Source organism: Physcomitrium patens, chromosome 22 (assembly GCF_059467195.1).
Source record: "Physcomitrium patens ecotype Gransden chromosome 22, ASM5946719v1, whole genome shotgun sequence".
NCBI lineage: Eukaryota > Viridiplantae > Streptophyta > Bryopsida > Funariales > Funariaceae > Physcomitrium > Physcomitrium patens.
In genome coordinates this window covers 1656943-1669018 of record NC_143431.1, presented here as the reverse complement: position 1 = coordinate 1669018, position 12076 = coordinate 1656943, and the positions used below count along the sequence as shown (strand labels likewise).

At 42.3% G+C, this 12076-nt stretch overlaps 1 protein-coding gene across 2 annotated transcripts; it reads right to left on the bottom strand.

Annotated features, from left to right (window-relative positions):
* Positions 1 to 5529: 5529 nt before the first annotated feature.
* LOC112275037 (uncharacterized) lies at positions 5530 to 12065 on the bottom strand. Of its 2 annotated transcripts, XM_024504968.3 has the most exons (15): positions 11929 to 12065; positions 11537 to 11818; positions 10219 to 10892; positions 9515 to 9624; positions 9251 to 9361; positions 8856 to 8913; positions 8652 to 8741; positions 8417 to 8511; positions 8032 to 8085; positions 7758 to 7901; positions 7415 to 7472; positions 6964 to 7078; positions 6633 to 6702; positions 6338 to 6409; positions 5530 to 6094 (listed from the first exon to the last, which is right to left on the bottom strand). In XM_024504968.3, exons 3-15 carry the CDS (start codon positions 10403 to 10405, stop codon positions 5975 to 5977), a joined length of 1284 nt encoding a protein of 427 aa, XP_024360736.1. In that variant the 5' UTR covers positions 10406 to 10892; positions 11537 to 11818; positions 11929 to 12065; the 3' UTR covers positions 5530 to 5974. The 2 variants fall into 2 exon arrangements, with proteins under 2 accessions (XP_024360736.1, XP_024360737.1); XM_024504969.3 differs by having other exon boundaries at positions 8652 to 8732; positions 10219 to 11818.
* Between the last annotated feature and the right edge of the window lie 11 nt (positions 12066 to 12076).

Genomic DNA, 12076 nt, shown 5'->3' with positions numbered 1-12076 from the left:
TGGTCAAATTAGTATTCTTTCCACTATTGTAGTGATCTGAATTGATGCTTGAACAAGATACTAGAATGAGATATTAAATGACAATTTGAGTGCAATCTTATATTAATTTAAAGTAATGTAATTTACAAAAAACATAAAAATTAAGTTTCTAAATTTTTTATTAATGTAGTAATGAAATTGGTGCTTTCATCACATTCTAAAATAAACACTTGAAATCAACACAAATTCATTTTCAATCTCCTATTTCTCAAATCCATTTATGCATTTTATCCATTTTTTTAACTTCATTTGATAAAATTTGATAATCAGTTTTCGGGAAATCTTTAAAAAAAAAACTTTATAAAATGTCTGAATCATCAAAAAAATCCATTCAAATTTACCAGCCAGCAAAGAACCATTCAACACATTTCCCTGGCATTGTGCAGTTTGAGAAATCACCTGATGCGACTGCCAATCTCTCATCGCTAATTGATCAAAATTTTGCAAAAAATGCCCAAAGATAAAGAAAATAATGTAGGAAAGATGTGTTTAGGTTTGAATTGACGCAATCAAATCAATGTTAACAAGAAAGCAACATTGCAAGAACAGCACAAGACTTTGATATGCCGGTGCACAAGATTCACCTTCAACTCAGATCATGGAGCCCAACTGAAGAAGAAATCTTTGTGAGTAAGCAAGAAGTGGTAAAACTGAGCGGTAGAAGAATTCAGCATTACAATGCAATCTGTTGCAGTGATGTTGATTTATCAAGATCGGCAACAAGGACCCAGCAGTTACTCATAGATCCCATCGCTGCTGTGAATGTTTGCTAGACATCTGATTCAAGCTTCCTAAATGCTCATTTGGTATGTGTCGATGTTGTGTCTCGACGATTTAGCTTGATCTCCGAGCATTGAAGTATTCACATGGAGCCTGCAGACCTACTTTCGGATCCATATTTTGATGTCGTTGTGCCTCATTCGCATCCCCTGATGTGGTGCCTTCGACTCACTTGTTGAAGGATTCTGTGTTTGAAGTCGAGGTTTAAGCAGATACGGTGTCGCCTGTTCTAAACCCATCTCGGCAGTGTTGATAACAAAACCTCTGCTCCATTCAATAGGTCGAGAGACCGGACTGCCCACTGTATTGTCAGATAATCTAGAGATAGGCCTGGTTGTGCAAGGTCATCTCACAGTCTACTAGAAAGCCCACATGATCAGGTCCACTTCGATTAGTTCTGGTCCCTTGAGTGGTACATCATCCAAAGTCGACAAATGTGTAGTTGATGCGGCGGCTGTATCGAGAGTCCAAGTAGAAGTAACCATAGTAGAAGCAGGTATCTGTGGCCAGATCACCAGCAAACCACAGAAGGACTGATGCGACGAGCAAGACAGATACAGTGTATGCCTTGATCATCAGCACCGTCACTGCTCTACAAGAATCGAGCTGGTTCCACACGTTTTCCTGTTGGGGTTTCATTGACTTGGAGGGGGAGTGATCATCACCGCAAGCTAATGCGAACGATCTCCGGCGAGCCAGACAGTGACTGAAAACTGAGCTGGCATGAGTAATTGAAGCTGTAAAGAGAGGTTCAATCCAAAAAGCATCGTTATCAAGGCTGGAGGACTTAAACTGGGCAGAATACATCGGATCTAAACACCCAATGAAACAGACAACTTCAACTCAGAAGCGGCGCTAGCTACATCAGGAATTCCGGAACTCCTAACCCAATACGAAGTCGCCGTCGACTTACATACACACACACACACACACAACAGCAGCTGCTTGTGGGTTGAAGTGTGTTTCAGGCTGGCAAGGCGTCTTCGGAGGTGATCAATCACACGAAGCTACGAGACAAGGTCTTGACGTGGTTTGTTGTAGTTGTAGTTTTAGCGTCAGCTCCTTCCACGGCCACAACAACAGCCGAACGTGTTTTTTTTGTCCTATTGTGAAGCCGGTGTATCAACAACATCGCAAGTTGTCTATCACAATTCGTTCGCAAAACGAGTTCAAATGAAGAGGATATCACTAGAAGATCTTGAGGTTTGCAGCATGAGCTTATCTGCGGCTCCACAAGTTGGTCGACTGCACAAGTTGGGTGGGGAGGGGAATTTCCATCTTCCAAGTGGGGGCTTCGCGTTCAGATCGCATGATGTCATGAGTTGTAGTCCAAGTGACCTGCATCTTGATTCGATGCACCACCTTCAAGTGCATCGTTTCAAACTTAGGGTTCCAACGAGTTCACGCCACCAAGGCGTTGGTGGGCCACCCCAGCAAGCCCCTCGCCAGGTCTTATTCTGTGCTTGTAGAATATTTCAATGTTCTATTCATGGATACTGTACACTGTATCATGCGATTGCATTGTAAAGGTCCAGAGAGGTCTTGAGCCATCGAAGACCCATGATTCTTCTACCTGTTATCGTTATAATAAGATGAATATCCATCAAGTTTGCGAACACCTCTTCTCGCTGAAAGGTATGAGAAACTGGTTTAAAGTTTTCACTTGGGGTTACATTACAATGTGGACTGTGCCTTAAAAACAAACTTGATTGCAATCAACATGAGGGATTGGATTCTAAACCTTGCAGTCAACACGAAGATATGATCTTGAAATGATCTCAGAGGTGACTCCAACTTGAAAGATGGTTCGGAAAAATGGATGGTTGTATTTTTTGCATACTTATCTTGATTATGTTGTGGCCATGTCAACCATGATTTCGGTGGATAAGAAATTAAAAGAATGGTATTTAAAATTTTAAAATACAACTCTTAAACCTTGTCCCATATGCTTTAGTTTAAAGCCCATGGATATTCTTTTGACTTCTCTACCAGTGAATAGAAACGACGCGGATTTGGCACTTAGTTGTCCTGGACTCAGTTTAAAGCGGCCTAAGTTATTATATTTCGTGAGTATTACGGCAGCGGTGAGACAGATTTCGAAGTGGTCTTGAAATATCCAGCTAATTTTTCGGGTTTAAATCAGAATATTTAAACGCATCAAACGCATGGGAGGCATCACTGCCCCAGATCTGCTCCGAACTAGTTGCAGCTCATCTGATTCTTCTTTGAAAGCAATGCCTGCTGGTGTCCAACTTGTAGTGGCTGTCGGCATTCACCAAATCCAACATTTGCACGAATCATGAGCAGAATCGTGGTCCTGACAGGCTACAATGCCATGCACCATTCAACAGTGCTCCATTTGTAGAAGGCCCACTTGAGAGACCCGGCAGGTCTGGATCCTGAAGTCAGTTGCTATGATCCTGAAGTCAAGTCCACTGTTGTTGATGACGTGTGCAGTTTAACGTGCGTCAGCAGTGTAGCAAGTTGCAAGCCCACTGCACAATAACATTTTTTTGCACTGCAGCTCGAAAATAGTGGTACCAAATTTTCCCCGATAGATTGGCCGGGTTTTGTAGGCTTGGCTGCGTACAACTCATCACCAGAACATTTCATGATTGAGCTGTGCATCATTTTCGCTAAGTGCTCCTTTCCATCGCTATTGACCACCAGGAGGTCCCACATCCTCTCTTCCCATACTATAAGTAGGATGGTATAACCCCATAAGGTGTCTGTGTTCGTTGCTGACTGTCTTCGGCACCAGTGGCCCAATGCCTATTAAATTCTTCTTGATGCTTGAACCCTGAAGCGATCCATCTGCATCTTCTCAATACTTACTGATCCTTTTCGGAGACAGAAATGATGCAATAGCTTTAGAGCAATCTTTTGACTTGTCATGGACTGCAATAATTGATATGGATTTTGAGCCGAGGAAAAGGAGACGGTGGAGTTATAGCTTTTAGCACCTTTGAAAGTTAATGTGCCGCAACATCTTTCACCATTTCTGAAGAATAACCAGACATGACTCATCATCCCAGACACAACCCAAATCGAGAAAAGACATGTGAACCACGTCCACAGATATATTGTTCTTGGGTTTCATTATTATTATTATTATTATTATTTATTTTCATTATTAGTTTTTTGTGATTCTTATTCCTACTTATAATGTGCTAACCTTCCCAATCTGATCCAAACCATATGCAGGGAGGTCCGCTCTGTTCACTAGATTTATGAACTCCAGCATGTGGTGTTTCTGTGTGCAGCTTCTCATTACTTAGGGATGGGCTAACCACCCCCATTCAACCATTCTAGCCTGGAGGGTTGTGGAGTTCCAAAACCAGAATACACCACACCTCGGTCTTCCAAACGGAATGTATTTTTGAGGCTGAAAAGCTGAAAATTGTCAGATACAAGAGTATTCCAAAGACTGATGGTGCATCTTGAGCGTCTGCATTCTGTTGCGACAGATTTGTACAGTGCGTCGGTTTTGCAGAACTCGATGTATGAAGAGAAGGGCACATTCAATGAACTCTGCAATAATTGCGCAAAAGATATACAACAGTAGGATGTACAGATTCGAAGTGTTGCCATGGGAGAAAACGACCTCTCAAACAATTGTGGCCTAGACTCTGTTCAATTCACATTCTCGGGGACTTAAGAAATCCGCTCACGGAATGATACAGCTGTGATTCGAGCGCAATGTCCGGTTGCATTTGCTACTAGGAGTTTTCTAAAAATCCAGTGTGACGAAAGCTCTCTCTCCATCTCCATCGTTCTCTGCAGGACGTTGGGTAGTCATGGAAGCTCTACAGAATGTCGGGGCCAAACACAACACTTTCATGATAAGATCATCCCACTAGAGTCACACAACAACACACCCGTGAGTTCGCATTTAAGAACATATCTGATCGGAGACTCGTAACAACCCCGTCAACAGACATCTCCCAGTACCGAAACGTAGACCTGACACAGCTTCGACGTAGAGCTAGATCATGCCGACTACTACAAGGCATCTGCACCGTATCATTCACAGTGTGGGGCATATTGACAGATCCTGGTTACAGTATCGAGCACAGTATCTATTACACGTAGTTTGTAGTAATAGAACATCGCAAGAGCATGTAAAAAAAATGCTTCAAGATCGATGCAGCCTTCTGGTTCAGCTTGGAAGATCCACCGCTGCTGTCGGGATTCATGCACCTCGATGTCGATCTTCGAAGATTTTCCAGCTGACAAAGCTCAGATAACGTCGATGTCGCCGAACGTTGGCAATTGCCAACGATAAGCTCATCGTCGTCGACCGCCGACGATATGCACAGCGCCGTTCTGATGCCTCCGTAAGATTTGAACTCACTGTGACAGGGTTCTACGATATTATGGACAGATAAAATGAGGATGGGTGCAAATATGATGGGGCGACTGTGGATGCAACATGTGATGGAAAGAGTATATGATTAAGACAATTGTGAAGGTTCTATATATTCGCCATTGTTATGGAAATTTCATGTGCAGCATTCAACTTCAGTACAAGTGGTTTCGAGGTAGGCACCAAGTAATTTTGACTAAGACTCCGAAGGCATAGCAGCCTTAACTTGATATTACCCAACGCTCTTTATCCTGTTTTGAACATTATCAATCCCAAATGCACAAAGAATGCAAATTTTTTGTCACCTACCTTCACCGAAACCATTCGTGGGTGAGCAAGGAACCTTGGAACTCAAGCAACTTCAAGTGATGAGGCACACACCAAGGCGGCAAGCATCCCATGAATCTAAAATATGTGAACGGTTTTTGTAGTGATACATGTGGTTACTGATTGTCACCAAGCACTTGGTTTTTTATGAAAAAGTGTCTATTAGATTCATGTGCTACAGTGAGGAGTGAAAGGCTGCTCTTTGGTATTGTTACATGACCCACTTTCTTACTCACTGGATGGACTCTTTCAAACACTCAAACTGCCGAACTACGTCCTGATTAATAACTGCTTTTCAGGTTCAATTTCTGTGTCGATAGCTCTTCCAAAGCTTAAGCACCACTGACTTGTCCGTAAGGCACAACTGTGACTAGAAGCAGGAACGTTGAACTTGCCAAAACTTGGGAAGAATGTACATGAGCAAAGGGGTCACAGTGTAGGACAGAACGGGGACGCGGCATATCAAGGAGGAATATTCTCTGCTTGGAGTGTGGAGCACACAGCATCCTGTACTAGAGGTGGTTGACCATTCAACAGCAGTTGTTGGGGAAGATCTACCCGAATTACATTATATCGGTACACCTGATAAAACCAAACACCCCATACCAACTTTTTCAGCATTCTCAATCGCTGAAAATGAACGAACATCAAAACAGTATAAGTCATACATTTACCAGTTAACAACAGATGCACGCTTGCACACAATCAAGGGACTTCAATTTTTCGGTCAGCAAAACCAAAGAGTACTCTTATCATTAGCCTCTAGTCTTTGAACTTATTTTTGAGCAAACCAAGGGAGGGATTTCAGTGCAGAAGAGGACCCACTTTGTCTTTCCATGTGACGTTGACTTCATGAAAAAATGGCTCCAGCAGGGTAATTGTAATACCCTCTTTGATCTGAGCAGGAAGAAGAGGAAACACGAGGCAAACATCACTTATGTTCAGCAACAGATTGGAAAGCTTCGTGAATTTGTCACTATCGACAGTGCCATATTTTACACTCCGAATCCTTTAAACGTGAAGCCATTAAACCGAATAACTCTTGGTAAACATGCAGGTACATGGGACGATAGTACAAGGTATGGGAGAATGTAAGAACAAGACAATAGAAGACATTTACCGCTCCATCACGCAATGCATACACCGAGAGGGCGAAACAGTTTGTCTCTCTATCAGCCAACAAATAAAACCTGCACGAGAATGAGCACCATTAATAGTGATGCCTCGGGCGATTTAAGAGAGCTTGAGAAGCATCAAAGCTTTGAACATCAAGAGGACTAAAAATAATTCCACGTCAATTTAGGCAAAATACAAACACATACAAGCTTAAACAGATGAAATCAAAACTAAGCCAAGTGAGCCATGTCGAAAAGTTGATTCAAGAGCACTGCAAAAGGTCATGAGCACTCCACTTTTCGTACTACACAAAAACATCACTGTAACCAACTTACAGCGGCACTGAGTTGTCGTGCGAGATTGCTTGGAGCATTTTAGCTTGCAGGGCCATGCCTTTGTTAAAACCTTCTTTTAACTGCTCTAATGAGACTTGTCTGTAAGCCCCAAGTGCTGGCAAGTCAAACAGATAAGAAATTCACAGTATCAAGTACTGTGCTTGAGAAAAGAGAGCAAGGACCTACCAACAACTTTCGAAATAAAACCTGCGCTGCCTACCGGAAAATCTTATCTATGCGTATGCATGGAAACAGTAAGAATAGAGAGAAGAAGAAGAGGAAGAAGAAAAAATATCTTCGGATGAGCGCCAACTGAAAATTGAAATAATATTGAACACGCTCTATTTCAAAATATTATGTGCTTTCTATGATGTGTAGCCTGAACAGAGGAAAAGAAATGACTCATCTGGAGATAGACAGATACAAAAGTGTACAGGGAGAACAATCTCACAAGCATTAGCAGAAAGCGACGACAAGATGATAGATAACCGCTTCGCTTTCAATCGGCCCTGGTCATAAGCACAAGGAACCTGAAGTTAGCTAGTATGCCAAAAGCTCTTCTGAGAAGTGCAATCATAAGATGTTAGCAAGATTCCGGTTTCCTACTGAAATTTTAAGCACGACAATCCAGCACAAATTACCAACGTCGATTTATCTATAAAGAAAGCTGACGGGTCAGATAGAACCAATCAGACAGGCTCCAAATAGTTCGGAATACAATTAGATTGCACACAGTAGTATCCTCAGGTACGCATCCAAAAACAACTGAAAATTAAGCTGTGGACCACAAATACCTTGTTTATTATCAGGTCCTCAAGTTTACTTAGCAGGTTGACTAACTTATTAAGTTCACGATCGGCATGAAGGCCCGGATCTCTAATACTAGCTGCCTCAAAGCCCCGCAATGCTCTTTCATAATCCTCCAGATATTGATGAACCTATCTCATGTGGCATTGCAACTCCAACAATATCAAATAATTTAACTAGAGAAAATCATAAGAGTAAGTAGACTAACTTTAGGACCTTAAACATGCCACCCGGAAAATTCAAAACAAGCAACAAGCTTACAGTTGCGCTGTTGAAGTGGAGATCGGGATTTGCACTAGCCATTTCGTCCTTTTCCTGCATAGAAATAATCACAGAAACGAAAATTGGTCCCAGTTGTTGTCAATTCAAGAAACTGGGCAGACTGCAAGTTAACCATGTATCGTTTACGTAGCTAATCACAGAGAAAACTATGTGCTTGCACGTTGAATACCATGAGGTGATCTTAAGCACGACGGAGAATATTTCTTGAAGTAAACTGTCTAAAGTTCCGAAATTTTAGAAAAGCAATTTGAAGAAAGAATAACAGGGTTCGAAACTAAATGAAAAAACAAGAATCACCCCACAGTCCCTCAACTCACATGATAAATATTGCATTGAAACTCAAAAACATTCTGTAAACACTTACAGCATTTTGATAGGCTTTTAGTGATTGATGCAGCTTGTTCCGGTCCCAAGCGCCCGATACAAAGAAGCTTGTCAAATACGCGTTTCCTAAGGTATCTGCAAAACTGCGCATGTCAGTCCAATACTGTATATTTTGTAACGATGTGAAACTTTATGCCTCGACATGAGTGAGATCTGCACAAGTCGCGTGCAAACGTAATCCAAATAATCAGAAAGTGGCTTGGAAGAAATCGTACACCAAGACTGGCCATCTTTGATATCAAGACTGACGGCCTGCTTCGCATGAAGAATGCTCTCTTCGACTGTCTCAGCTTCGTCTGCACTCCCTGCATCATTGGCGCCTTGGTCAATGGCTGACATTCCCATGCTTCTGATTCCAGGATATTCAAACATCTCCTAATCATCACAAGGCAACAAGAAGAAGATGGCAAACAGTCTACCTTTTCCAATTCGTCTCTCCAGCATTGAAAGCTGTTGGAGCGCCTTTTTATTTGGTCCCTACACCAATTGGAGGGGGGAAAGAGTTTCTTTAAACCGTTCTACTTATCTCCCTTGCAATCAACAACCTTGATAACAAAAATGCGAGACCTCAACTCGTTTCGAATCAGGACCTCGTCCAAGATAAAGAAAAACACCAGATTAAGTTCGGTCAGATACAAAAACTGCAAATCAAATGAAGTAAAGTGTGAGTAAAAGTGTTGTAAATAGTCAGCAGCGGTCCGTACAACCTCTGCCGACAATGTCCAAGTGCCATGGATTACGGCACTAGCATACGCAAGCATCGCAAGCATCTGTGACAAACTTATGCATTGAGAAGAATTTCTGTGAAAGACACCTTGCTGAGAGCTATATTGAAGCAGTTTTTGGCCTGTGTGAGGTCACCCTTCTTCCAGAAACAATTTCCCAAGCAACACCAAGCATCCACCATAGACGGGTCCAGCTTGACCTGATAACACCAATCTCAGATTTCAATGCACAGCTTTGTCCAGTCTTAACTAGGGGCCTCGTTATTGTATGAAATGTTTAAAAAAAAAAACTTCACGATTGCGTATTCCGAAGTATTAAATTTTCTTGAAAAGGAATGAGCAGAATAAGATACCGATTTCGAAAGATGTTCTTCAGCCTCTTTACAGTAGTCTGGTCCCACATCAAGGACTTTCCCTCTCAAATACTCCCACTGGGCGCGCCGTTGGGGATGCTTCCTGCAATCTACACGCACAAGTTTCCCGATTTTACACACCTCCTGACAGTTCCTACTCTTCAGAAACAGGTTGAAAATCCCACGGAAACACCAGTAGGCTCGTGTGCTTCACACTTTCTAAGAAAAATGGCAAGGCATGCGGTTTCAAAAGTTCCGGTGGTGCAAAGCTGATGCAAATAGAAGTAATCGCAGAGCCACGCTATACTTTAACTAGTTCAACCCTGCATTGTCAATCCAAAGAGACGGCCTATCCTTATTTCTGTAAAAGTCTGAGCTACGACAACACAAGTCTGCTGTAGCGACAATACAATCGATGGGATAGTATTCATGAACCCTAAAAACATCAGTACCCTAATGCCACCAAGAATGAGAGCAGCATTTGACCAGCGATCCGTATCAGGATTAGGGCTGCAAATATTGTGCCTCAAAAAACAAAACACGAAGAAAATTTAGCAAAACAGGTGTCATATCGAAAAAGAAACGCCCTCACAGTGAAGAACAGACAACTCATATTTCCGATGAAAGCGTGCACAAGAGTTACCCCAGAGCTAAGAGAGATACACCACATGGAAACAACACAAGCACAGATACACAATACAAACCTGATGAGATATCGTGGAGAACAACCAGCAAGTCTCGCATGAGATTATCCAGACGACCCTTTTTAATAGTGGGATCGAGTGGGAAGAACGTGTCGCGCACCAAGTACAAGCTGTCAATGCTCTGCAGCACCGTGTCCATGGGATCCTTGCATTCCACAGCCTCGGCAATCTTGTTGTCAACTCCCATTGGAACACCCGCACCACACCCTCCCTCCCCCCCCCCCCTCCCCCTCTTGTTCCTCCTCCTCTCACTCCCCCTTCCCCTCCCCCATAACCACCTAAACCAAAACCAAAACAAAAACAAAAAAACCGCAACCGAACCACGCAAAACGACGAAAAACGTAAGCAAACGAACACACTCCAACAATCGCAATACCAAAGGACAGAAAAAGCCTTGAAGACGAGCCACGAAGTCGAGAAAAAAGGGGCTCAAAACCCCGGCTCAGTTGGAGTCTCACTTCACTGCAAGGGCAGAGCAGCGAGAGACTGTTCTCATATCCTTCTCCTCCACAGCACACTTCTCTGTCGCACTTGGGACTTAAGTTCCCTGCTTGGTTGGCCGTGAGCTTCCCCGCAGTAGTATTCTACATCCCTTCCTTTTCCAGCTCGACGCTATTCCTACGGATTCGGGCCCGCGACCTCTCTCCGATGACTGTACCACTATTACTGTTCCCCTATTCAAGCAGATGTTGAGAGTGTTCAGATTAGCTTTGTGTTTGAGCATTTGAGTATAATTAAGCGAGTTGGAAAAGCGTAGAGAACGTAAAAAAAATTTAGTAGATGATCATTTTGAACAACTTGAGGTAGGAGTTTTGGGGCATGTGAAATTGAACAGTGAGGTCAAGGTTGTATGTGAGGAGAAACGAATTATTCGGAATCAGCCCAAGAATGAAATGGTATTCAACAACGTTCTGGTCAAACAAGGGAAAATAACAACTTAGAAGTGTAATACTCATAATAATCATAATCATAAAATGATAGATGTAAAAGATTTTTTTTTGTATACACAAGAAGAAGTTTCATGTCAATATGCAAGCTTCAAACAGCCAGCAACTTTAAATGAGACGCACAAGACTTAACCATGTTGTAACAAAATGTTTTCGAAGTAATGTAAGTTTTAATTGAGAACGACTGCCGAGCAATTAATGTAGGATAATGTGTTGGTATCTAAACAAAGATTACCAAATATTGATTACTGTATCTATATACATATATGTGTGTGTGTCTTACGTCTAATGTGTAAAGATAAAAGGTAGCATACAAAGAAGCACACTACAAATTTTGAATAGTAGATACTGTATTATCGAAAAGGAAACACCTTTGTTTCAATCAGTTTGTGTTGCTGTTGCATTCGAAAAAGCCAGATCAGGCACAAGATTGTGCTTCATCGTTGTCGAAGGCATTCCTACGCAGCCTTGTTCCAACGGTGCTGTATTCCTTTGCCTTGGAAGGAAGGTAAAGCTCAGTAAGGTGATGAGTTGTTCTCAGATTTCGCTGAAATGCACACAAGTGTTGGAATCGACGTCCTCTTTGATTGATCACTCTGCTACAGCAGCTGTAAACCATCTACAAGCCACTGAGTGTTTGGAGTTGATTGGGTCTGTTCAGAACAAACCAAGTAAGTTAGCTGTTTGAGTTGCATCTACAAGTGGTGGAGAAAATTTTGAGGGAAACAGAGTCTGTGTTGGATACGGCAACTCAGCATTGGACCTTCATATCTCGGTGATGAATGCCGGACTTCCATGTTGGAAAGTATCCTTCAAGAAGCAGAAGCTTTCGAATCAAAACACAAAAAATTGGATGCAGCGGCTGAGTTGTAGACAAGATTTATGTCGAGCCCGTCTCCAGTTCTCAGATC